Raw genomic sequence first — 27,167 nt, 5'->3', positions numbered from 1 at the left:
TTGTTGGATGGGCTGTTGATCGTTGTGGGTAGGAGAAAGAAGAGAACCACTTCTGTAGCCACAGTGGCTCAGTGTGGGTGAAGTAAGCGCAGGGGACTCCTAGGAAGGACTTGTAAAGTTTACGTTGTGAGATTCCTTGTTCATAGATGAAGCTACTGTATTAGTCAGGCTGTCCAGAGGACAGAACCAGTATAATGAACATGTATTGCAATGGGATTTACTAGCTTGGCTTACGTGGTATGGGCTGGATAGTCCATTAGCTGTCATATCTGCACACTGGACAGGCTGGGAACCCAGTTACTTTAGTCCACAAGGCTGGATGCCTCAGCAGTCCCAGTCTGGCAGTAAAGGCCTGGAGGATTCCTAGAGAGCTGCCGGTCTTCAGTTCACGTTGAAAGGCTGAAGAGGCAGCAGGGTAGTACTCACCAGCAGCGAGCAAGGGCAGCCAGCCCCTCTCCTTGGAAACTTCCGTATGTACAGGCTACCTTCAGAAGGGCTTCCCGCTGGGGCTGGCGCTCCCTCATTCTATTAATCCTTCCTAGAAATGCCCTGACAGTCATGTCTCTTGATTCCAGATCCAGTCAAGTTGACAACAGAGCTTAGTAGTCACTGCTTGCCTTGTGTGAATAGGGAATAAGTTCTCTATCCTGGTGGTAGCAGAGAATATGAGAGGAGTGAAGGAACTTACCCATTTTATATTGAATGCATTATGGAGTTTTGGGGACTGTGTCCAAAGTCACATAGTTTGATATGTTTTTGTCTTCCCTTTCTAGCTTACTACAAATGTCTCCAGGTCAAGGTTTATGTCCTGTCTTTATAGCCCATTCCTCAGGCCTAGCATAATTCCTTATACCTAATAGGTGGATCGTGTCTCATGGCAACTTTACCCAGAATGCTTAGAAGTTGTATTGACTGGTAGATGTGAAACAGAAATTTTAAATGAACTAAATAAATCTTACATGATTTTTATAAATAGCATAATTAGTTTTGTGACAGTAAGTCCAAATGCAGTTTTTATAAGTTAAAGGCACATTATAACAAATATTAGGTTCTGAATTTTGGAGTGGGATAAAAATACACTCTATGGTTCAGTAGTCACTTGCACCCTCACCCCCTAATAAAACCAACAAATACTTACTTCTGCTGTTGGCATGTCTTTCTGTTTTGTGTAGCACTGGGTTATGATGTATTCGTAATGATTTTTACCCATCTTGTTCCCTTCTTTATACTTGGTTCCCTGTAGCATCAATTTTCTCTGGGAAACAAGATGACTTCTTGTTTTGTTTGTCCTTCAGGTTGAATAGCCAGACACGACTGCTCCCTGTGCAGGGCTGATGGCTAGGCAGCGTGGGCCAGCCAGCCACTCTGAGCCACGGGCCTCTGCTCGGGCTAACTGCACAGTGTTTAACCTTTCCATAATTCTACCTCTCCCCCAAGCAAATGCTGCAGGGGCCTTTCTCTGGAGTCAGTAGAGGAGAATCTATAGCTCCACAGATCAGCCAGAGGGAAGGTTTTCTAAGAGTTACAAATCTTTTCTGTTGCAGCATGCTTTTTCTAGAAGCTTTTTGTCATTCTGGCAGCAAACTGTTTTCCACTAGCTGCCTTAGCAACAAGAACTGAAGTCACTCCCCCTCCAGCCTGTGGTTGGATTATGAGAGCACTAATGCTATGCCCAGAACTGGAGGAAAAGACCATACTGGGCATCCCACAGCATTTACCTGCTTTTTGGCTTAGAGAGTTGTTTGTGTACAGAAGTATTGTGTAGGAAGAAGGGAAAGGTCAAATGCGAAATCTTAGAAATGTAATTCAAACCCCAAGTGCCTGTGTTCTGTGCTGGAGCTCAGGTTCTTGTCAGGTGACCACTTCTGGCCATAGCAAAGAGTAACCTCTCAGAGTTCTGCAAAGCCACTTGAGACAGAGCCAAGTTATCAGGGACCCTTCCTTGTACATGGCTCTTACACTAACTGTAGCTTTCAAAATTCTTTGTGTACCCCAATAATGTGAAGTTCAATTTGGCAATAAAATTTTATTTACCAAAGGTTAGAATTCTGATGGTTTTTAGCTGTAGCTGATCCCTTGAGAGCTCATTTAAATATTTCTTAACAAATTGAACTTTGTCTCATGATAGAATATGCTTGGTACAGAACAGTATATAACTGAGGCAAAGGTTAAAGATTAATTCTAACCATAAGTGGACTTGGGATCCACTAATATTGGAGTCAAGAGACTAGGGGCTTAAGGTAGGGATGTAAAGTTGGCTGGTATTCTGTCTTGAATATATTTAAGATGCTTGAGTATAGAATTAGCTCTGGTTGCAGTCTGACAGAAATGATGGAAAGATGTATAGGAATGTGTACCTTTCAATAACAGGTAGGTGATATTTCTAGTCCTTTGTAAGGAAATGCTTTTTTTCTTTATCAATTAAAATTGCTGACTTCCAAGGTTTGCACCAAAAATAAAACCCTTGGTGGGGCTGGGTAGCAGATCACACAGTCCTGACAAGTCTCCTTAGTCTTTGCTTCTCTGCCAAAGTAGGAAGCTGGGGAAGTTGGGAGGGGGCTCTAAATGTTAAGCTCATGAATGGGCAAGATCCTTCTCTTGCTTCCTCATGCATGGAGACAGGCCAAGGACTCTATTTTTCTAAGTCTGAAGAATCAAAGTAGAAAATAGCATAGAGCTGTGCAATGTATATTCTGAATGGAACCTGCTTTCTGTGGCCCATGATATCTGTGCTGAGGTCCCCTCAGAGCGTAGCCACGACTTGCCTGCATAGGTCCAGTCTGTGGCCACCTGCATAAGCATCAGCAGTCAGGTGACGGCGTCCTCAAAGTCCCACTCATGAAACAAAGCATCCAGCAGTCTACTCTAGGATGCTCCACTCTGCCAAGCGCTCCTTTAAACACTTTGAACATACTGTGAGAGCTTCTATTAATGACCTTTCTTTATAGAGGAGGAAACTAAGGTTCAACACGTTTTAAAAACATTTATTTTCCTCCAATGTGACATTTCTAATTAACATGATGGGCTGAACTACTCTGAAGTAGTTCACACTGTCCCTGCTTCAAAACTCCGTGATGCCTTCCAGTCCTAGCGTGCTACCCGTGGAGTGTTGAGACTTTATCTTGTTAAAGAAGGAGAATCCCTTTCACCCATGGTCTTCACCACTCAGGGGAACTTTGTTATTGAAACGTCTTGTTCCGAACTGTGTTCAGGAACCAGGCTGTGTCAGCCACTTGAAGACAGTTAACATGGGGAAGGCAGGAGTGGTGGAAACAGACTGGTACGCTGGGACTCATGTGGACAGCATTTGTCCTTCTCAGCACCGGCCAGACTGCTGTCTGTCCGCCTCCACAGCGCCAGTTAAGTTTTAATTAGCTTGCAGCTGGCTGAGCTGCTGCTGAGGACCCCGGAGAGAACAAAGGCGAGCTCAGCTCCACGGCTGTGCGGAGCTCCTCGCCGCACGCTCAGGAAGCCAGCCGCCGGCAGCCACTGCCCTTATTACCAGCTTAAATCAGAGTGTGACTGTGCACTGGAGAGAGGGCTGTGAAAAGGGAAAGGAGCAAACCTTAAACTTACCTGCTTGGTATCCAGGATTTCTTGTGACAGAAAAGTGGTGTCTGCTTTTCCCATTTAGGCATGATGATCATTTTGAAGTGAGCGCAAAGGCAGTGAGGACTCTCCCTAGCCCTGCCCCTTGGGTTTTCAGCAACTCACCTGCCTTCGGGATGCTCTCTGGTGAGCCCTGTGATTAGGGGAGATGTGCGTGTACTTCCCTAAACAGCAGTATTCATTAAAAAGGTGTGTCGTTTCTAGTCTAGGTCTTCGGTGTAGGAGAAAGTCCAAGATAGTTAAAGCTTTTTGCTTGAGGAAAAGAATCATGGATCATGGCTTCTTTCTTTTGTTGTTACCATTTACAAACTGTGGGTTTGACTAAGGACTTGTAGCCGTTTTTGTAAATTATCTGTAACTTTAGGAAGTATTGTAGAACTAGAATAATCTAACCTGTTATGAGTGCTAGCATAGCCAGCTCATCCAGGGTGTGATGTGAAGGGAGTTGCTCATGTGGCCTCGGGGCACGCTGCAGAGGTAGCACCGTCTTCTTCCTCCCGGGCTCTCAGAGCTCTTCCAGCCATACACGCTGTTTTGTTTATCATCCTGAGCACTATCATTAAGGCCCTAAAAATGTATTCTGGTACAACTTTTTATTTTCAATTGCTTATAGCTATGGGAGGGGGGAAGCTACATAATTTTGCCCATTCCTGACATTAATACCATGGTAAAAGATGGAGAACTTGGAAAGCTTGGTTCCACGTAATGTTAAAACAGAAGTTGGCGGGGGGGTGTGTGTCAGGAATTGTCTGGTATCTACCTGGGTCAGCCTGGCCTGTGTTTAACCTTGGGAGCTGCCAAGAGGAAAGTTCTTCCAGTCACCTCCTAGCTTCTATGCTGTGCACATTAGGCGAGCAGACTCTCCTTTGGTTGGAACTTGACCTTGAGAATAGGAAAGTGATCTGCTCAGGTTCCTCCAAACCACATTTCCCTAAGGTTACAGCAGCAGCATCAGGCTGCTGCAGCCAGGGGCAGTGGACAGTGCTCGGCTGGTTGAGCTCCTATGGGTTTAAGGAAATGGACAAAATTAGATTCAGACTCAGGTGCCAGTCTTAACACACCCTTTCCCTTCCAGAAAGCACCAGCAGGCTTATCACTGCCAACAGGAAGAGACAAAACAATCTGCACTACTCAGAATATTAGGAACTTACTTTAAAGGAACTTACCCACCCAGCCCTCCAAAACTGAGACCTTTTGTCTGCACTGAGGCTGAAGAGATAGCCACAGGCTCTGTGAAGAAGAGCAGTGGCTGGGGTCTCAGCACAGGAAGTGAGATGTCTTGACTGCAGAGAATCTGAGCCCTTGGAACAGCCAGTCCAGATCACATTAATGTCAGTTATGAAGATGAGTGATCAGCTCGTGTCAAGGAGCAGATGGCTAAATGAGGTCACAGGGAATGCCATGAGGTTACACTTGAGGAAACAGGAGGGAAGATAGCCCAGGATCCAAAAACCCTAAAGATAGTTTTACTGTGAAATTTTCAAATTGGCTTTTCCATTGTACAGTAAACTTAAGAGTGATGAGAAATGTAAGGAAATTACCAAATTAGTGAATAGCAGTTAACTGACAAGTAAAATCATATCATCTACAAGGACTGTTTTATACATAGAGGACAGATTCAACTAAAAGCTGCTTGGTCTGTCTTACCCCAATTGAAGTCTGTTCATTTCCTGTGCCCCGTCCCTCAGCCCGCTGGTTCATTATTGGAAAAGCATTGTCAGCTAATCAAGTCATTCTCTCTGGTTCTTCCTTTGAATTCTAGTAAGCCAGTGTGTGGCACATTCCCCAAGGAACTGTGACACACTGAAGAGTGAGTTTGGGTCTTCATTAACCTGTGAACTCTTGGCCCTTTGGAGAGCCGAGGGAGCAAGTTGCTCTAAGGTTAATGCTTGTTTGTCAGAGATGAAGCCACCAGGGAGATGGACAGGGCGAACAGGCGAAGATGCTCAAGACCTGTGAGGTGAAACTCCACAACTTGTGCGGGAGCCAGATCCATAGGGCCCAAGGGAAGGCAGAGCAGATGGGCCCTTTCTGCAGACCACTTCCTTGGGTCAGCAGGAGGCTCCTCAGCTGTCAGCTGGGGGGGCTGGCATGAGTACACAGGGTTAACATCCTAGCAAGGATTTAGGAGCAGTACCAAGAGAAATGATACTGAGAGAGGTTTATGTGCACTTTTCCTTGGACAGGGCTTCAATATGGATTTCATGCACTGGTCTGCAGTGGGTGAAATCTCTCACTGAGCTGGAGGACATTTGATTGTCTGTACTTCTGCACATGTGTCCAGGTCCACTCCTAACTGTAGGTGAGGTAGAAGCTGGTCGCTAGTGCAAACGTCTTGTGGATTTATACTATTCAAAGGTTGAAATGAACAATACTTAGTGTGATTTCCAGGTGAATCAAATCCAGGTTTTACTTAGTTCTCTGGAAGATGGTGTCATCCTAGTTTTGCTGTAATTGTTCTATGCTCAGCTAGAGCCAGTGTAGGAACCCAGGGTCTGAATTCAAGTTCAAGGTCTCCTTCAGTCCATGTCCTGGTACAGTGTGTGTTGAAATGATGCACTTCATCCGGTTATCCTTGGCTTGGTTTGGTGGAGCTCATTTCCAACAGATTTGCTTTCCTTTTACCCTCAGATATATTCGAATAGTTGGGACTCACAACACAGTGAACAAGATTTTCCACATCGTGGCTTTTGAATGTATGTTTACAAACAAGACCTTCACTCTGGAGAAGGGGCTGATAGGTGAGTATTACAGTTATAGTTCTATACTTAGATATTTTGCATTCACATGTTTTCTCATTCTATTAATTCATCTTAATCAGCTCTGGTTAAAGACTCTGGTTGATCTGAATGCTTTATGGCTGAGCAGTCAAGCTGATAAGTCTAGTAAACTTGAAAAGGTATGTAAATATTGTCTTGCTAGTTAGGAATTGAAATTAGTTCAGTGATTGACACTGACTCACAACATAGAAACTGCTCCTGAAAGCCAGGCATAGTTTTGCAGCAAGGGCTTGTTTGTATTTAATGGTAGGTAGGATGAGGCGGGGGTCTGCCTTATATCCATCACGCTCATACTTTCCGGGGCTGGGGAGGCTTGTTGGCTTTTGATTTGATATATGTGGCTGGGGGAGTATCTTCTTTTCGTGGCCATATCAGACCAGATTTACCATGCTTAACCAAATTCCACTCAAGAAAATGCCTACCTCTAATGTGAATAAAAGTGGAAAACTGGGTGTGAAAGTCAAGTTTCAATACTGCCTAGTTGGGTTTTCCCAGGGGTATTTTTACTTCTGGATTAGTCTCTTATGTTTGGCTTTTGCTTTGGTTTCAGCATGCATAGCTGGGCATTGTACAGCCCATACCGGGTCTCAGTGTTTGAAATATCCTGAAGGCTTTCCCCATCCTGACTCCTCACTCCTCTTCTCTGTCTCAGCTTTATTGCCACTTCCTTTGAAAAGCAACTCACTGTAGGGTGGGGGGATGATCTTGCCTAGTGAAACCTAAAATAGAATTCTGGGTCTTTACATAGGGACTCCCTACTGGGACATGTGTCCACATTGACACAAATACTAAAAACCCATGGTAACTTTGAAGGGAAAAACGTATGTAACTCAAACATGTTTAGTAACCTTTGAATGGTCATAGCCTAAACTTCCTAACACCTGCTGTGTTTTTCTCATACTTCTTACTGGAATTTGGGAGAGCAATGTAATATTAATAAAGGACTGTCCATGAGACTGTAAATGTACAACCAAAATTACTATCTTGGTTTTTACTTTGTTATAGATGTATTTTTTATTTATTTATTTATTTATTTTATTAGTTTTCTATTCAGCAAATACAGGCAGTTTGGGGCCATTATTAGGCTCATCCATGACCTACCGCCTTCCCATTGGCCCCTCCTTGTTGAGGTAAATGGGTCATGCATTGTGGAGTTAGCCCACATTATTAGTTATTGGTATGATAAATGTCTCTGCATTAGATGTAATTTTTATAACCAAACAATCAGTGTTAATTTTTGTGATTTCAAGAAATTGGGAAGTTAATGAATTTGAAGCACTACCTTTTAATTCTGCAGGTGTGTAGATTGGTGGCAACTGGGTTTTGGGGAGATCGTTCCTCTTGCTGCCTAGGGCTCCCTGTAGACTGCAGCTTCGTGGTACATGTGTGTATATTGCATTCATGCCTATGTATGTGCATGCTTGCGCACATGTGTGCTCTGAGGAAGGTCTGTGGAACCAAGAGCCTGCGTATTGACAAGATAGGGAGCTTCCTCTCACCCCATGGACTGCGTTTTTATCCATGCTGCATAGAAGGTGCCGCCCACATCACTCAGTCCCCTTCATCCCGGAAGAAGAACAAGTTTGTGGACACTGTAGGTATTTAAGAAGCAGGCCTGTCTGGCGGAGAGGCCTTATGAGAATGAAAGCCAGCATTGGCTGCTGGTAGTCTGCACACTGTGCCCAAGCCCAGCCAGTCAGCATTCTCAGAGGCCGTAGTAGTCTCGGGCATGTCGGGTGATGGGAGAAGATTGCAGATACAGGAAGTGGCTTTGGTGCCTGGCAGAAGATTTTTCTTCAGGCCTGTTTCTGTGAGGCTCACAAGTGTAACTGCAAAGCGCGCTGCACTCACCTGCTTGCCGTCCCTCACCCGAGTGGACGGGAGCGGCGCTGCGGGAAGGCAGCTGTGTGTGCACACTTGCTGGCAGATGGCCTGCAGGGGACGTCCTCGGGACTGCCTCAGAACTGTCTTCGGAGCTCAGAGCTGCCCAGGCTGGGTAGACAGGCGGCAATGTGAGTGCGGGCTGGGGGGTCTCATTAGCCTCCATCTGACGTGGCCACTTTGCTTAGCTCACAGCAGTGTTTGAAACAGTCATGGACAGCTTTCCATGTTGATTATTTTAGATGCATTTTAGCCACATGCAGGCCTCAGCCAACCCCCCTTGCTGGGACCTTCCCAGAAAGGAGTGGTCCTCTACTGGGAATACAGGTATGTCAGCTCTACCTGGAGGTTTTGGGAAGATTTTGAGATGAAGTCCACTAGTTTGCCCAGGCTGACCTCCCATGCCTAGACACATGATCCTTTTCCCTGGGCTCCCAAGGACCTAGGATTGCAGACGTGTGCCGTCACACCCTACTCGGTCTTCATTTGAAACTGTAAATTACAACTTCGTACTCATTCCAAAGGCCTATGAGACTTTGAGAACCACAGAAAGACATTCAAAATTTTTGTAGCAGTAACAAAAACTAAAAACAACAAATGCTGTGAATAGCTAGTAGAACATATACTCATGCACGTGTATGCACACCTGCACACATACACATGAGCCCAACCATATTGAACACATACTCATGCACATGTGTGCACACCTGCACACATACACGTGAGCCCACCTGTATTGAACACACACTCATGCACATGTGTGCATACCTGCACACATACACGTGAGCCCACCTGTATTGAACACACACTCATGCACATGTGTGCACACCTGCACATACACATGACCCCACCTGTATTGAACACACACTCATGCACGTGCAAAAAAGTAAAAATGAAGAACCAGTTTCCTAGCATCATCTAAGACTGAGCAAAAAAAGTTTTGGAGGATTCTTGGGGGCAGTAGGTACATACCATTATTCATTTAATGAGATAGCACACATGTCACATTTTAAAATCATACTTAACATTATTGTTGTGTGAGCTGTCTCATTTGAGTGGTCTTATCTCAAGTTGGTCCTGAGACCTTTTGTGCAACTTCAGCAGGACTCAGTAGTACTTCGGTTTCTAGCATGACGATGTGCCAGGTTCGCTTAGCATGCTTCATGCCGTGATCTGGAACCAGCCATTTCTTCAAGCAACCCCAGTTCTGTCTAGTGGGAGGTGATGTTTGGAACCCTTTATGTAGGGTGGAAGAGGGTCCATCTCGATGTAGGCTTGACAGATACTCTACCTCGATGTAGACATGGCAGATGGTCCACTTTGATGTAGACATGACAGATAATTCACCTAATGTAGGCATGCCCGATGGTCTATCTCAATGTAGACATGCCAGATGACCCACCTTGATGTAGACATTACAGATGATCTACTTTGATGTCGACATGACAGACAACCCACCTTGATATAGACATGACAGGTGTCTACATCTTGGTCCTGTTACTCCAAGACTGTTGTGCTGGGGAAAGAATAAGTAACCTCTGCCCTCTTTGGTTTTTTCATCCCTCCATTAAAGGGATATTTAGATGTGTGAATCATATATTAATATAAATATATTATTGTATTTTAATAATATAGTATTTAATATAATATAGAATTTAATAGTATTCATTTATATATGTATCACATATTAATATAAATGTATTAACATAACATGTGACTTATTAGCATAATTATATGAACAGATAGCATATATTTATACTTTGTATCTTGCTAGCCATTTTAAAGAATTGGCAACATCTTCTCTAGATGGTTTTCTTCACCTTGCTTTTCTGTGCTGTTGATGCAAAACACAGCTGTCAGCTCAAAGAGATTAAGACATAGTTTATTCTGAGCCAAATATGCATGACCATGGCTCAGGAATATGGATTCACAGAGCCCCAAGTAACGTGCTCCAACATAGAAGTGGTTACATGAACTTTTTATAGTCACAGAAAAAAACACATTCATAAATCAAAAATGTTTGCCAAATACATTGCTGGGAGGATCAGGTGGGTGAGTTGCAGCAAAGAGGGAAGTCTCTGCTATAGGTCTCAGAGGCTGTGATGGCATTCTTAGCTTTCAGGTTGGTAGAAGCTGGGCCTAGAGAATTAATAAATTCCAAAGATTTTACATTATAGTCTAAAGGGCTTTGGCAATGGGTGGCTCTTAGGGGGAGTAAAGAGAGCCCGAAATAATTTTAGCTCTGAATTGGCAACATTCCAGCTCTTCCCAATCAGGGAGTTCTAATCAGTCAGCCTTGTAAGATCTTTAACACAAGTGACTTTTTGTGGAGAATGTCAGTTTACAGTTCCCCCTGTTAGCCAGGCATCTACTTTTGTACATGGAGACGTCAGATGTTTTGTGTCCTGTGGCACCAGGCAGCCTCATTGCTGGGATACGATGAGCAGGCAGGAGGTGAGGTCCTCAGGAGAGAAACTGCTGCTCAGGCCATTGAAGAAGCAGCCCATGCACCATATTAACAAATGACCACATGATCCAGGTCTGACTTTGTTTCTCATTTTTCTCCCTATGTATCTGACATGACACAGTAGTATTGTGCCCAAAGTGTAAATCATCAAGGACGTAGCATGACCTAAAGAGGTAGAGTTGGCAGATGAGGGAAAAAGATTCATACTCTAATTAGACTGACTATATGTTTTCCCCCGTGTCTGTTATCATTTATATTTTATTTGACATTTGGAATATTTGAAATAATTTATGCTCTCCTTTTAGTTCTGGCCAGTTTGATTTTATAGACACAACCTCATGTGGAGTGACTAGTTCTGATACTAGGAAAGACTAGCCTTTAGTGTCCTAATTATTGTTAACCACTTATTATGGCTAACTTCATTTTTTTTTCTATTCTTTTGGTTTTATACAATATTCTCATTTGAGAAAGGAAATGTATAGTCACTTTACCAAAAAATGGATAACAATACAGCATCATTTTAAATTACTCCGTAACACAATCATCTACTCCCCACGTACTACAGTGCCAGTAACAGGTAGAAACAAGAGGACGGACTAGTGAGAAATCAGGATTTCATAGATTTTTGTGAACATAATAAAATCTTGATTTTTACTTTACACGTAGTGAGGGAAATGGGACTCTAGTGTGAGTCATTTTGTAATATTGCTTATCTACTTTTTATTATGAGTGTTGTTGAGTATGTTGCTCAGTGCAAGACAGTTCGACTGTGGAATACCTTACAGACTCACTTATCTGGGAATCATGAGTTATAGTTTAGGTTAAAAGTTAACTCTCTTTTGAAATAACATTTTTCATGTATCCTATTTTCAAACATTAACACTTTTTTAAGGTATGTCGTTTAAATTATTTTTAGCGGATTTAATCTATCCAACAATGCTTAGTCATATACCTTTTCCCCCAAAGAGAGAGGTCTCTTTTGGCTCTAGCATATGACCAATTTGACTTAAAAAAAAATGATGACTGGGCTGGAGAGATGGCTTAGTGGTTAAGGCTTGCCTGTGAGTCTAAGGATCCCGGTTCAAGGCTAGATTCACCAGGACCCACGTAAGCCAGATGCACAAAGTGGCACACGCCTCTGGAGTTTGTTTGCAGTGGCTGGAGGTCCAGATGTACCCATTCTCCCTCTCTCTCTCTGCCTTTTTCTCTCTCTGTCTGTCTGTTGCTCTCAAATAAACAAAAAACAACAAAAAAAAAATTTTTTAAAAGGAAAACAAAAAGGGCAGGTGGAAATCTGCTTCTTTGCAAAAAAATCATGACTGTTGGGATTGGAGCGATGAGTCAGTGGGTAAAGGTGCTTGCTCCACAACGTGAGGACCTGCATTCTGCCCTTAGTACCATGCGCTTGGCCATGCCTGCCTGCAACCCCAGCACTGCGTGGGACTCCTTGGCCAGCCAGCCCTAACAGGAAAATAGGGAGCCCAGGGTTGAGTGAGAGGCTCTGTCTTAGGGCAATTAGGCAGAAGAGCATAGAGGACGACCAGGGAGGTATTCCTCTAGCCTTCACACCCATGTGCATGGGAGTATAGACATCTGCACCCACATCCACATACACCCCATGCCTGCAGACATAGGTACCTGTGTGCAGAGGCCAGAGGAGAACGTTGGGTGTCCTCTGCTACTCTCATGCCTCATTTTCTCAGACAGACTTTCTCACGGAACCTGGAGCTGCTGCTTTTCAATCAGGCTGGCTGACTAGCAAGCCCCAGACATCCTACTAGCTGCTCACTCAGCACTGGGATGTGTAGCCATGTCCAGCTTCTCACACCGGTGCTGCAGGTCACACTCAGGTCCTTGTGCTTGTACCGTAAATGCTCTTAGTCACTAAGCCAATTCCCAACACCCAAAACATTTTTTTCTATAAAACAGCATTTTGTATTCAGTGAAAATCTAGGAAGCTATGTGTGGAGCACAGGCAAGGCATACCCAAAGCCCTGGGGACTTCTCCTCTCTCCTAACAGCAGATGCAAAGTAGCCAATTTGATAAAGACTTGACTGTACTGTAACAGGTGCTCAGAAATGGCCCTTGTTAAACAATACTGATTTCTCATTTGGGCCCAGAAGACAACCAAAAAGCAGGATGAAAATCTGTCATCTTGTCTTCATCTGTGTCTGTCTTCCTTTCCTCTGGGTCAGATTCCCACCTGACTCTTTGTAAGCATGTTAATCAATCAAGAAAGGTCTGTTCGACCCATTTTATCTCTGCTTAAAGCCGACAGCACAGTGAAAAGTTGTTCCAAATCTGCAGTTACCTTGAATTCCAGGAATAGAAAGCCACTCGGGACAGATCATCCCCCATTTGAGGGTCATTACTCATGAGGATGAGGCTATGCTCTAGGGCAGTAGCAACCAGAACCTAAATCCATCTCGCCTGTCCCCTCAAACAATGAGAACTTCTTAGGATTACCATCCTCTTGGAACCAGTTCTAACTACATCTTAATAGTGATTGCTTTATTGTATATAATTTCTTGTCCTTTTCCTAGTTAAATTCAAAGCTTATGTTTGTACTCTGAAGACAAACTTTGAGTTACAAGACCCCTTTCACCATTTCTCCCAATGTGGCCACATTGTATCAACTTCTGTACTTTGGGCTGGGGAGACGGTTTGGTGGTTAAAGGTACTTGCTTGCATAGCCTCCCAGTACCCACATAAAGCCAGATGCACAAAATGGCCCATGTACCTGGAACTTGTTTGCAGCAGCAAGAGGCCCTGACATTACCATTCATTCACTCATTCATTCTCATTTTCTCTGTCTCCCTCCCTCCTTTCTTCTCCCTCTTCATTTCCCCCTCTCTTCCTTCCTTTTTTCCTCCCCCTGCTTGCAAATGAATAAATAATATTTTTTAAAATTTTCATTCTTTGTCCTATACCATTATTTATGTCTTTAGTTGATATATTGGGACTGATGACCAAATCTAGCATGTTGGGGCTGCCTGAGCTGGGGCCTTTGTCCTAAAATTCCTGTATGTTATGACCTAAGAGGAACATAGACAAAATTCACGTGAGTGCTTACTTACAAACACTTTTTTTTTTTTTTTTTTAAGGTAAGGTCTCACTCTAGCCCAGGCTGACTTGGATTTCCCTATGTTAGTCTCAGGGTGGCCTTGAACTCATGGCAATCCTCCTACCTCTGCCTCCTGAGTGTTTTTTAGATGCTTTTAAATTCTTGTTAAAAGTCAGCCATCCAGTTATGGTCTTTAGTTTTATTGAGCAGGGCTTCTAATTTATCATGGAAATAAAAGGAAATATCAAATGTTCCCAATTTTTAAAAAATGCATGCTATTTTAATTGCCATAATTGACAAGCATAAAACCAGCTGGAATAAAAATGGGCAGTTTTCTGCAAACACTTTCTCTTTCCTTCAATTTTTATTTTTCATTTTAGTGTGTTTTTCCCCCCTAAAAAGTGCAGCCTTCCTTGTTAGCTTGTTGGATTTGGATTTGGAACAGATGCTGTTTATAAACAGTTTCCCCAGATCTAACCCTGTGTCAGGCCTTCTCATTATGTCTTTTATTCTGCACATTTATGGGCATCTGAGAGGGCTAGAGCCACTGGGTGATCACTCCTTATGTATGTCTTCCTGACTGAGCCAATAAGGTTCCTTCAGTTCAGGAATGGGATATGTTATCTTGGGCTTCCCTGTGGAGCCACTGTGCATCCTGAGGAGTTTCTCTGACACCCTCTCCCATAGACCAGAGGGAACAAGTGTCTGTTATCTTTAGTGTACTTATGATCAGGTGCTCACAAAATCCTTAACTCAAAGGAATAGGTTGCCATAAGCACGACACAGAATTCAATATTAGAAAAATGGAGGTGAAAGAGACGAGCAATCAAATACTTAGAATAGATTCTCTCAAGAGGATATCCAACAACCAGCTCAGAATAAACCAACAGACAAACCACTGGTCTAAACAGATGGGAGGTCTGGGCCCCAGAAAGCACTTCCCAACACCACTGGAGGACAACACAGACATATGGGCATAAAGAGCCCATGCTGACACCTGGCACCTGTCTGTGACTCCTCCAGGGAAAGTGAGTCCTCCTTAGGACCCTGTATTTGGACATCGAAACTGTCAGTATTCAACATAGCTCTCAGCTCAAAGGGAATAAGAGAGTTTATTCTGAGTTAAATGTGAAAGACCATGTTCCATACACTGAGGTTACCACAGATGCATGTCAACAGGGAGGTGGTCACAGAACAAAGGAAAGCCAGGCATTTTCTGAATACACCGGGGGAGCGCTGAGGCGCACTACAGCAAGGCAGGCAGAGGCAGAGATGACCTCCTTGGTTTGGGGTTAGTAGAAGCCAGCAAGTGCTGTACTAAGGTACATTTGGAAAGTTCTACCTGAGAGTCGAAAGCAGACTCAGAGATGGGCAATGGGTGACCACTAAGGTGACGAAAGACAGGCCAATCTAATTTTGGCTTTGCATTTGCAGCATTTCAACTCTCCACAATCAGGACATTCTGGTCAGTCAGCCTTGCAGGCTTGAATTTATATGTGGCTTTTTTCTGAGACCTCAACTTACTCTGGAGCTATCTAGAAAAATGTTATTCTTTTCTTTTTTTATAGCCACATGGTACATGCAGGAACTCCGCAGTGTACTCACCTAGTCCTCTGCCAGTGAACTGTTTGAGCCGATTTCAGTCTTCTACGCAGTTCTATAACCTTGTGCATTAATTTTTTTGTTACTTTTTAAAACTTATTTATTTGAGAGCGACAGACAGAGAAAGGGGGGGGGGGAGAATGGGTGCGCCAGGTCCTCCAGCCACTGCAAATGAACTCCAGACGCATGTGCCCCCTTGTGCATCTGGCTAACATGGGTCCTGGGGAATCGAGCCTCAAACTGGGGTCCTTAGGCTTCACAGGCAAGCGCTTAACCGCTAAGCCATCTCTCCAGTCCTTATGCATTAATTTTATTTCCACTTCTGCCACTGTCTTCAGAATAGATCTGTAGAAGGGTTCCACAACCCAAGATGGGATGCACATTTTGCTGACTATTGCCAGACTCTCTTTTATAGATAATGCCATTTTAAAACTCACCGGCTTGTGTGTCAGACTGTTTTCCTGCAGTCATGCCGGGGGAGCAGTATGTCAAACTTCTGGGTTTTGCCAACGTAGGTAAAACTTTGTAGTTTTAACTACATTTCTCTTATGAGAAAAATTAAGCCTCTTTTATATCTTTAAAAGCCCTTTGCATTTCCTTTTTTCTTTCTTAACTAGCTCTTCTCTTCTGAGTCTTCTAGCTGAATAGAGAATAGCTTTTAGTAGACCTGAGGGAGCGGTAAACTGTAGCTGGTGCGGGAGTGTGGTTCCATTGCAGGAGTGCACTATCTCTTCTTGAGGTCTTGTGGATCTTCTGCAAGATGCATGCCCTGCCCTCTTCTCCGCTTTGTCCTTGGCTTTCCTGCCCTTCATTTGTGTACGATTCTGACTAGCGTATGGAGGGAGCCTCAAGGTTGTTTGACCTGGTTGACTACTGGGAAGGAGATCTTCCTGTCAGCTTTTGGGCTCTCTGTCTGCCAACGTGGCGCTGGGCATACCAGTGGCTTTTGTCCCTCTAGTTCCTGGGTAGTGATTGGCCTGGGTAGCCCAGAGCATAGGAACCTGTTCCTAAAGCTGTCACTTCTGACTGCCCCGCCCCCGCCAGAGCGAGCGGCTTGAACAGGGACACCAGCGCCAGTGTTCACCTACCACTGCCACCTTTCCCGCCAGCTGAGGAGTAGGCCCACCTTCCAGCCCACCACCAGGTTCCTGTGTGGCCAGAACCGAAAGTCAGGCTGCTGGGGGGAGTCTGAAAGTCACCACTCGCAAAGATTTCACTTTGGGGCAGGGCAAGAAGGAGCTTCTAGCGAACAGATGACAGACACCGATAGCAAGACAGCCTTCTCCCACCAGGAAGCCCGCATCTGATTCAGGAGTTAGGCAGTGTGCAGCCAACAGACAAAGGCAGTAGAGAGTCTGTTGGGAAAGGTGGCATGTTTTGTTGGGATGTAAAGGGACTCAACATACTGTCTTTCTTGCTAAGATGAGGCTTTAGGAAGAATCGGGTTTGAAGTGAATTTTACAGAGCGTTATGGAAGTTCTCATTTAAAGAGCAACAAAACTTGCTGACACTTCCCCCAGAAGAGCCAAACTGAAGGAAGTAGATATAGGTGGCCTGTGTTGTGACTCTCACTTAAAGGTACTTTGAGATTGCAACAGTATGGTTACAATGCTGTTAAATTTTGAGAAAGCAAGCAGAGTTGGAGATCCGGGCTGTGAAGAGATCTGCACTGCCTGAGCTCAGGCTGCTGGAGTGTCTGTGCTTCACTGCTGTGTTAGAAACCCAGGCGCCCCCTGTAGCAGACACAGATGCAGGAGCAGGTGGTTCCTTGGAATCGAAGGTGTGAGAACCGGGTGCATGCCTTTAATCCCAACATTCAGGAGGCAGAGGTAGGAGGATCACCATGAGTCCAAGGCCTCTCTGAGACTACATAGTGAATCCTAGGTCAGCCTGGGCTACAGCAAGACCCTACCTTGGAAAAAAAAAAAAAAAAAAAAAAGGAAGGATGGAAGGAAGAGGAAGGGAAGGGAAAAGAAAAGAAAAGAGAAAAAGGGTAGAGTTGAAAGTGTGAGAGTGGGGTAAGAAGGCCTATCAGCTTGGGAGAGGGCCCCTAAGAGCCTAAATGCTGATAGTGTCCTGGGATGGCCCTGATGGGACTCCACTAGGCCGTACCAGGAAGCTTTTCCTTCCTAGACTGATTTCTTCAACCAGATATTAAGGCTGGTTCTAATTGTCAGTGAAAGTTAACTTCTTGAGCTACTGTAAGTTACTTGGCATTAAGTAGACATTTATTAAGAGTCTTCCAAGTGTTTTTAAGCACTAGGGAGAGAGGGAGGTGCAGGTGTAGCTTCTGCCTGGGAAAATGGTCGTGCTAATAGAGGAGAGCGGCTTTTCCTGAAGGTGACAACATAGGAAAATAAATTGTGTGCTGGGAAGTTACTGCAGATGCGGGAAGAGGGCTGAGCAGAGCAGGAGCGCCAGCCTGAGCTTGGGGAAAGGGCTTAGGGCCACCACCCATGTGCACATGTGGGCTGCATCCACCAATGTTTTTAGAAGGGGTTCAGGACCACCCCCTGTCTGTATGTACAGGATTGAAACAGGAATTTGGGGGTTCTTGCCAATACATCAATGCACCAATAAGTTTAGGGTACCCCAGACTTTTGTCTTATGAATTTAAAGAATTAAAATCCACAGACCAAAGGGTAAGGTTTAAAGAGACTTTATTAGATTAAGAGAAGGATAGATGAGGAAGTCACATTTTTATCAGGAATATTCAAGGGAGAGGGAAGGTCCACAAACTAAGGAAGGGAAAAGGGATTTTGAGAGGAAAGAGGAAAAAAAATAGAGAGAGCTCCTGCCATGTGGGAGGTGGGAGGGGGATAGAGAGCCCATGGGGGAGTAAGGGTCTCTCGGCCTGTGACAAGGGGAGGCTTACCAGAACAGGAACTTGGAAGTTGAGGAGAGATGCATAGCTAGCAAAGCATCGTGATTAGAACCTTATGATGGCGGCCTTACCTTCAGGCACAGACGAGCCAGAGTGAGAGCTGATGGGTGCAGGCCGGGGACCGGCTCGAGAAGTGACCGGCCGTGATGCTAAGTTTGGGGGCTGAGCTTAAACCACAATGCCAGAATGGAAGTTAAATTCTAGGAAAGGGGAACTCCCTCCCAGGAGGGGCTCAGGTTGTTTATGGAGCAACAGGTCTAGGTAACTCCTGGTTTAACCAATAGGCTATCTAGTCAGGCCTCAGATTTCAAAGTATCTATTCCTAGCACTGCAAAACAAAACAAAACAACAGTAAGTATTCATTCTGACCTTGGAGCTAGCTGCATGATTTGAGGGACACTGCAAAATGGAAACATGGGACCCTTTCTTCAGATACAGGAAAAAGCTTTCACCTTTCTTTTGCAGTCTTGGCTTTGCAGAAAATTTTTATTCACTATTCAATGTCATTATAAGTAAAACATAATAATTAAATGTTTATTAGAATGAATTTTACCATTGCTCTTGTATTGTACAATGGCAGTTTTGACTGCAAATATAACATCACTTATTCATATGCAGAAACATCAACATCTCACAATTCAGTTTTGGTAGTGCATTCGTATGTACATAGATTTTTTTTTTAAGTAGGACAGTAAAAATGCTGTACAAAGCCATGCAGCAGCCGCCTTCCCTTTGCTGGAACAAAACCCCGGGCCAAAGCAGCTTATGGGAAGAAAGGGTTTATTTGAGCTAACTGTGTCGAGAGGAAGCTTCATCATGGTGGGGAAACATGGCAGGCCTGAGCAGGGTCACATCTTCATATAAGCAGGAAGGAAGTAGTCTGGGCACTGGATTAATAAACCTCAAGGTTCACCCCTAGAGACACACCTCTTCCAACAAGACTGCACCTCCCAGAGTCTTCAGCAGCTGAGGACTGAGTATGAGGCTCAAACACAGACATGAGGGTAGGGGGTGTCTCACATCAAAAGCCACCACAACCACCAAAATGAGTTCATTTCGCTTATTGATATATGTTCATTCTACCAGCATCCTGTATCTCTGTTTTATGAATAAAAAGGGAAGGACTTGAGTAAAATTACTGCATGGTGCTGTACACCTAAAGTAATCTAATACTTGGGAGGTAGAGACAGGAGAATTACTGTGATCCCAGGCCAGCCTGGCTATAAGTAAAACTTTGTCTCCACAAATAAATGGGTACATTAATTAATTAATATGTAAGTGAATAGCAGGTTGCTTTTTCCTTTCATTTTTATCATCATTTGGATAGCACAGGACAATAATAAGAGTAAAGAAAGATGGTGGCTGGACATGGTGGCTCACACTCATAATCCCAGTACTTAGGAGGCTGAGACAGGAAAATTGCTGAGATACCAGGCTAGCCTGAGCTCTAGAGTGAAACGGTCTCAAAAATATAAATGTATCAAACAAACTAAACAAAAGCACAACAAAACAAAGGTGTAGGTCCATGGTCATAAAGGCTCTTTGGATGAGAAAGGTTGTCTGTCTGTCCACACTCACAGCAGCCCTGCCTGCTCAGTCACATGTTCCTTGTACTTGCTTTGCGTCTCACAGCCCCTTGCATGAAGTCCGCTGCAGCCCTGTGCTCCTGGGGCATGTGGACACTGTAGCAAACCAGCAGCAAAGACCTGTGGGTGCACAAGCTTTGCATGTCTCCTTTGCTCATAGATGCACCATTTTCCTGGGCCTTACTTGAAAAACAATTCAGAGATAAGACTCTTAATTATGAATTTAAAGACATGGGCCTAGAGAGGTGGCTTAGATGTTAACGTGCTTGCCTGCAAAGCCTAAGGACCCTGGTTCAATTCCCCCCTACCCACATAAGCCAGATGCACAAGGAAGTACATACATCTGGAGTTTGTTTGCAGTGGCTAGGGGCCTTGGTGTGCCCATTTTCTCAGTTTCTCTGTATCTCATAAATAAATAAATAAATAAATATTTTTTTTTAAATAATTTAAAGACGTGGACAATGGACATCAAGCTAAGTGTGGGCTCATGTGAGTACAAGGTGCTGACTGTGAAGGTCATGTGCCCTTATCACTGCTGTTGTTTGACATTGGTTTGGTTTTCGCAAATTCCCAAATAACCAGTTAGAAAGAATAATGGCTGAAATCCATTTCATTCATAATGACAGTAAATGCTGTAAAATGCTTAATTACAAGCTATAGCTCTACTTTACATGGAGATCATTTTAGGTCTCCATTCTTGACCCACATTGTGCTATTAGGGATGGGAAAAGAGCAGAAACAAAAGCAGGAGACAATAGGCTCATGTGTACCTACAAATCACATGCCAGGGAGATCTTCTGGGCCTTATTTATATTTTTTTCTCAGAAATACCTGCCTAGGATTGTAAAGAAACCATAGATCTTTAAGAAATATTTAGTAGCTGGATGATAGGTTTCTGGGTAAGAAAATAAGGTAATATTGTTGGTTCTTTCTATCTTAATCTAAAAATTTGATATTTTTTTTAAATTAGTTTCCTATTCTGCAAGTACAGGCAGTTTGGTACCATTATTAGGCTCCTCCGTGACCTATCCCCTCCCCATTGGCCCCTCCTTGTTGAGGTATATGGGTTATGCATTGTGGAGTTAGCCCACAGTTATTGGTACGATAAATGTCTCTGTATATCATGACCCAATGTGTGGCTCTGACATTCTTTCTACCCCCTCTTCCGCAGAATTTCCCTGAGCCATGTTGGGTTCATTTGTGGTCTGTTTCAGTGATGAGGTGTTGGGGGCCTCTGGGGCTCTGGCTCTCTGGTTTGGTTGGTGTTGATTTTTCTCGGTGTTGGTCTCCTTCCCCCTTGTGCTGGTATCCGGTTCATCAGGAAAACAGCACCCTTGCTTGTTTCGCCAGTTTTCCTTAGTTTCAGCCGGGGCCCTTTTGAGGTATGACAGGGTGCTCCTTAGGATCTCCAGCTATCTGAAAAAGAGAAACAGATTCTCCAGCGGAGAGTAAGTTAGTTCCAGGACAAATGAGATAGCCCTTACTTTCTTTGTAGAGAGTTTAATAGGTGTAGGCCCTCTTGTAGTCCATGGTTGATGGTAGCTTGTTATTGGAGAGTAGTTTTATGTTTGGATATGGTTCTGACTTGTTTCCCAGCTCCAGCGATGGGTCTCGTACCACTGAGGGGATCAGTTAGCCGAATCAAGAGCAGTTGGTTCCCCACCATGGCTGTGTGCCACTATTGCATTTGTGTGGGCATCACACCAGGTTATTTGCTGCTAAGTGGGTTGGACCGTGAGTTGCTTGGACAGATAATGGTCGTTTCCCCCAGTCACCCGTGTAGCACCTTCTGGCACTAGACGCGCTGACTGTCTGGGGACTGACTCTCTCCTGACTTCCAACCATGCCATTCCATTTTACATGTCAGCTGCATATGGTGTCTTCTGCAATAGGGTCTTACCACTAACCTTTGGTGGGCCATCACGTACTCTGACAGAAATCTGTCATTCTTTTAGAAAACCTTGTAGGTTTCTCTGATCAAAAGCTCATTGTGGGTGATAGCCCCATGCTGGTACTGGGAGTTACAGGTCAGTGTCCCCTAAGAAAATGAGGAAAAAAGGTAACTAATATATAGGAGTTGGGGGGGGGGGAGAGGGAGAGGGAGGGAGGGAAGATGTAGAGGATTTAGGTTAGACTTGATCCTACCCTGTCCAGTGTCTTGTGGTTCAGGTGTTTCCTGTTTGATTTTCTTTATAAAATAGCTAAGCTATTTTTTTTAATTTCCAAGAGAATAAATAAATGGAACTATGCCCCCAAAGTCCTAAATAAATAATTTAAAAATGAATAAACAAGGGGGTCCGTTTACCATCATGTATTCAAATTTGCACTGTATATACCAAAGGAATTATGTCATGAATGCAAAATCTATAGACTTTAGCACTTAAACAGTCATATAGATTGTGAAATATTAATCCAGTATGTGTGAGATACAATACAAGGTAAAGATATCAGTTCCTATCAGTTATGAGTGGAAAATGGCTGCAAGTGACATCAAGATTTTTGACAACTGAAAACAGCTACATAGAATTCTTTTCTCATAGGAGCTTCCTGTTGCAGAATCAGATTTTACAATGTTCTGAGAGAACTGTAGAAAACTCTTAATAAGAGTGGATCTGCTTTCAAGGTGGGGCACAGCACCCTCACCATCAAGGAAAGGTGGGAACCATAAACAGAACTCAAAGGCATTTGAGAACCTGGGAAAATAACTGTAGCATACATGACACTGAGTTGTGTATTTAATTTTAAAAACAGTAATACAAGTAAGTATAAAAATGAATCCTCAGTAAACAACTTTTTTTTGAGGTAGGTTTTCACTCTAGCCCAGGCTGGTCTGGAACTCACTCTAGTCCTAGATTGACCTCAAACTCACAATGATCCTCCTATTTTTGCCTCGCAAGTGCTGGGATTAAAGGCATGTGCTGCCACGTCCAACTCAACTTAATTTTAAATAAGTAAGCTTGAAAGAGGTTGCCCTCAACAATAGCTATTGAATATTCAATATTAATATTGAAATGTTTCTATTTTGACTTACTTAATAGGTATTTTTTTAACTTTCTTTGAAAATATTTTTCTTTATTTACACAAGTTCCACTTTTTTCCCATCACAAACAGTATTAGAAATCCTTGCCAGAACAACTAGATAAGAGAAAGAGATAAAAGGCATCAAAACCAGGCATGGTGGTGTTGGGTGGCTGAGGTGCAACAACCAACAAACTGGATAGCAAGACCTTGTCTGCAAACCCAGCTAACAAAGACAAAAAGCTAGCTCATAGGTTTAGCCAAGGAGGTCAGAGACCCGTGCACTGAGAACTATAGGACACTGGTGAAGGAAATAGAAAAGAATACAAGTCAATGTGAAAATGCTTCACATTCATTAATTGTAAGACATAATAGTGTTAGATGTCTGTATTCCCCAAAGCAATATATGGACTCAGTGTGATCCTTATCATTTTTCTTTATTAGTTATGTACATACTCAGTGTGTAAACAGCATATGTTGGTACCATCCTTATCCTTATCCCTGTCTACCCCTCCAAAGGACCCTTCCTTATTGGGGATGCCAGTTGTCCCCATGGGGATTGTGGGTTGTGCATTGGGGAGTGTTATTGGGAAGAGGCAATGTCTGTCTGTGTAGTGTCCCAACTTGTGACTATACCAGTCTTTCTGCCCCCTCTTCCATGAATTTCCCTGAGCCATGTTGGGTTTGTTTTAGGTCTACTTCAGTGATGAGGTCTTGGGAGCCTCTCTGTCTCTGGATCTCTGGTTTGGTAGGAGTTGAGTGTCCTCTGTGTCTGTCACCTTCATACCCTTGTGCTGGTACCAGGTTCACCAAGAAAGCAGCACTCTTGCTCAGTTCCCCCAATTCCTCTGTGGTTTCAGCTGGGGCCCTGGTGAGGTACGATGGGCTGATTCTCTCCTCAAGTTCTGCGTCCAGCTGAAAAAGAGAAGAAGATTCTTCAACATAGAGTGAAGTCAGCACTAGATAAATGGGATAACCATTATTAGTGTAGAGATAATTACTATTATTAGAAAGAATTTAATAGGTGTAGGCCCTCTTTTAGACCAAGATTGGTGGAAACTTAATATTGGAGATCCAACTCATTTTTGGATATGATTCTGACTTGTTTCCCAGTTCCAGGTATGCGTTTTGTTCCACTGAGGGGATCTGTTAGCCAATCCAAGAGCAGCTGGTTACCCATGTCAGGTTGTTTACTGCTGAGTAGCTTAGAACACAAGTACTTGGACAGATGTTGGCTGTTTTCCCCTAGTAGCACCTTCTGGCACTAGACGAGCTAACTGTCGGGAAACTGGCTGTCGTCCAGATTCCCGCCAGGTCTCTCCATGTTCCATATGACAGCATATGGTGTCTTTGACAGTAGGGTCTTACCATTAATCTTTGGTGGGTCATCAAGTGCTCTGACAGAAGTCTGTCTTCTTTTAGGAAACTTTGTAGGTCTCTCTGATTAGCAACTCATTGTGGATATTAACTGCATCCTGGTAGTGGGAGCTACAGGCCAGCACCAAGGGAAAAGGAGAAAGAAAAAGATAGATAATATAGAAGGGGAAAAGAGAAAAGAGAAAGAGAGAAACATGAGAAAATTAAGGTTAGCCTTCATCATACCCTCTCCAGGACCTGATGAAGGTTCAGCCTTTTCGTCTGACTTCAGGATATAGGATTTTATGGTACCAGTTCCACTTGGGTCCAGTTTTGTTCCCCCCCACACTTACCCTCCTCTCCCGTCCCACCCTCCCTATTGCCTGGTCCTCGAGATGCCTGTTAGGTGTGTCAGCATCTTGGGCAGATTCAGGTTAGGAGCTACAGGTGAGTGAGACCATCTAACGATTGTCATTTTGTGGTTGGGTGAATTCGCCAAGAATGATCTGTTCCAAGGTCAACCATTTTTCTTCAAATTTTATTGTGTCATTTTTCCTTACTGCTGGATAGAATTCCATCGTGTAGATATACCACATCTTGGTTATCCATTTGTCTAATGATGGACATCTGGGTTTATTCCAGTTCTTAACTATTATGAATTGAGCTGCTGTAAACATGGTTGAGCAAATATCTATGAACTGTGGCATGGAGCTTTTTGGGGAAATACCCAATAAGGGAATAACTGGGTCTGTTGGTAACTCTATAGTCAACCTTTTTAGGAGCCTCCATATTGCTTTCCATAGTGGTTGTACCATCTTACATTCCCACCAACAGTGAATGAGTGCTCCTATTTCTCTACATTCTTGCCAGCATTTGTTTTCATCTGATTTTTTAATGTTTGCTATCCTTACTGGGGTAAGGGAGAATCTCATAGTTGTTTTAATTTGCATTCCCCTGATGATTAGGGATAATGAACAGTTTCTTAAGTGTGTGTTTGCCATTTGTATTTCTTCCTCTGAGAACTCTGCCCCACTTGAGTGGGTTGTTTGATTTTTTATTGTTTAGATTTTTGAGTTCTTTATAAATTCTAGAAATTAGGCCTCTGTCAGTTATATAGCTGGCAGAAATTTTCTCCCATTCTGTGGGTGGTCGGTTGGCTCTGCTAGGATATGTTTGTCTGTGAACAAACTTCTTTTATTTTTTATTTATTTTATTTTTTTTCTCAATTTTTATTAACATTTTCTATGATTATAAAAAGTATCCCATGGCAAACCCCCCCCCATTCTCCCCTTTGAAATTCCATTCTCCATCATATCCCCTCCCCATCTCAATCAGTCTCTCTTTTTTTTTTTTTTTTTTTGGTTTTTTTTGAGGTAGGGTCTCACTCTGGTCCAGGCTGACCTGGAATTAACTCTGTCATCTCAAGGTGGCCTTGAACTCATGGAAATCCTCCTACCTCTGCCTCCCGAGTGCTGGGATTAAAGGCGTGTGCCACCATGCCCGGCTACTCTTTTTTTTTGGTGTCATGGTCTTTTCCTCCTCTTATGATGGTCTTGTGTAGGTAGTGTCAGGCACTATGAGGCCATGGATACCCAGGCCATTTTATGTCTGGAGGGAGCACCTTGTACGGAGTCCCACCCTTCCTTTGGCTCTTATATTCTTTCTGCCACCTCTTCCACATTAGACCCTGAGCCTTGGGAGATGTGATCGAGATGTTACTCAGTACTCCAGTCACTTCTTTACAGAACTATGATACCTCCTGAGACATCTCAAAGTCACTGCCATCTGAAAAGAGAAGATTCTCTACCCAAAGTGAGAGTAGCATTAATATAAGGGTATAAATATTAAGAGAAGTGCTTACTGAGCAGTTTGATAAGTATAGTATATACATTTTTCCAGACATCAGCAAATATTACACCCCTAGGGCTCATGACTACCATACTGTTTTAAGTTTTCATTTTCAGGGATGTGTTTTCCCCCATGGAGCAGGCCTCCAGTCCAGTTGGAAAGCAGTTGGTTTCCACCATGACAAACATGCCACCATTGCACCCATTGGCTCATTTGGCATGGCTGGCCAATTATAAGGCTTGCAGTGTCCACTGTTGAGTATCTTCACTGGTGGTATCTCTTTCTCCCATTGAACTACATGTAGAATGTCTTCTTCCAGCTTTCTGTCAGCTGGTCTACATGGGGGAGGTTATCAGCTCAGTTCCAGCATGATTTCTCAGTGGCCTTACAACCCAAGTATGTGAAGTCTTCAGCAATAGGATCTTACCATCTATTCCTGGTGGGAAATCAAGGGCCTCGGCAATGGCCTACAATGTTTTGGGGGCATCAGTGCCCTCCCTGGCCAACAACTTACTGGAGGTATCCCATCCCTGGCACTGAAAATTTTCTAACAATGATCTATGGCTCCTGAGTATTCCATTTTCTGAAACTGGAAGATTCCATATGATTTATTTGCATACTGTTAGATTTTGATTAGCCCTCCCTCCACCTTTCCTTTACTCAGTCTCTTCCCCTGACTTCTTAGCTTCATGAGATTCCAGTGGTTGAGCGATTGTTTAAGTTCCTGAACTACTGGGGTTTGGTTCAGGAAGTCTCTTCCCACTTCTATATCATGAAATGTTCTTCCTATTTTTTTCTTCCAGTAGTAGCAGTTTCCCTGGATAACCATATGCAGGAAAATGAAACTAGATCCACACATCTCACAATGTACAAAAATCAAGTCTAAATGGAGCAGAGACCTTATCAAATTTCTGATGTCATTTTTCATGGAAAAATTTAAAATGCCAAAAATTCATGTACACACACAGCCAAAACAATCATGAGTAAAGGGAAGAGCTGGAGATGTTAAATTACTGATTTCAAAATGTACTACAAAGCTGTGGGAACTAAAAGAGATGGGTACTGGCAAGG

General features: G+C 43.5%; 1 protein-coding gene across 6 annotated transcripts in view; it reads left to right on the top strand.

The window, feature by feature from the left end:
- Btbd9 (BTB domain containing 9) overlaps positions 1-27,167 on the top strand; it is a 432,359-nt gene that overhangs the window by 245,684 nt on the left and 159,508 nt on the right. For all 6 annotated transcript variants that reach the window (XM_045155929.1, XM_004649530.2, XM_045155925.1 and 3 more), the window contains one exon: positions 6,241-6,350. In XM_045155929.1, coding sequence (XP_045011864.1) covers positions 6,241-6,350 — 110 coding nt within the window. The remainder of the gene's footprint in view (positions 1-6,240; positions 6,351-27,167) is intronic.

Source organism: Jaculus jaculus, chromosome 8 (assembly GCF_020740685.1).
Source record: "Jaculus jaculus isolate mJacJac1 chromosome 8, mJacJac1.mat.Y.cur, whole genome shotgun sequence".
Classification (NCBI taxonomy): Eukaryota; Metazoa; Chordata; class Mammalia; order Rodentia; family Dipodidae; genus Jaculus; species Jaculus jaculus.
This window is presented reverse-complemented; position numbering and strand designations above follow the sequence as displayed.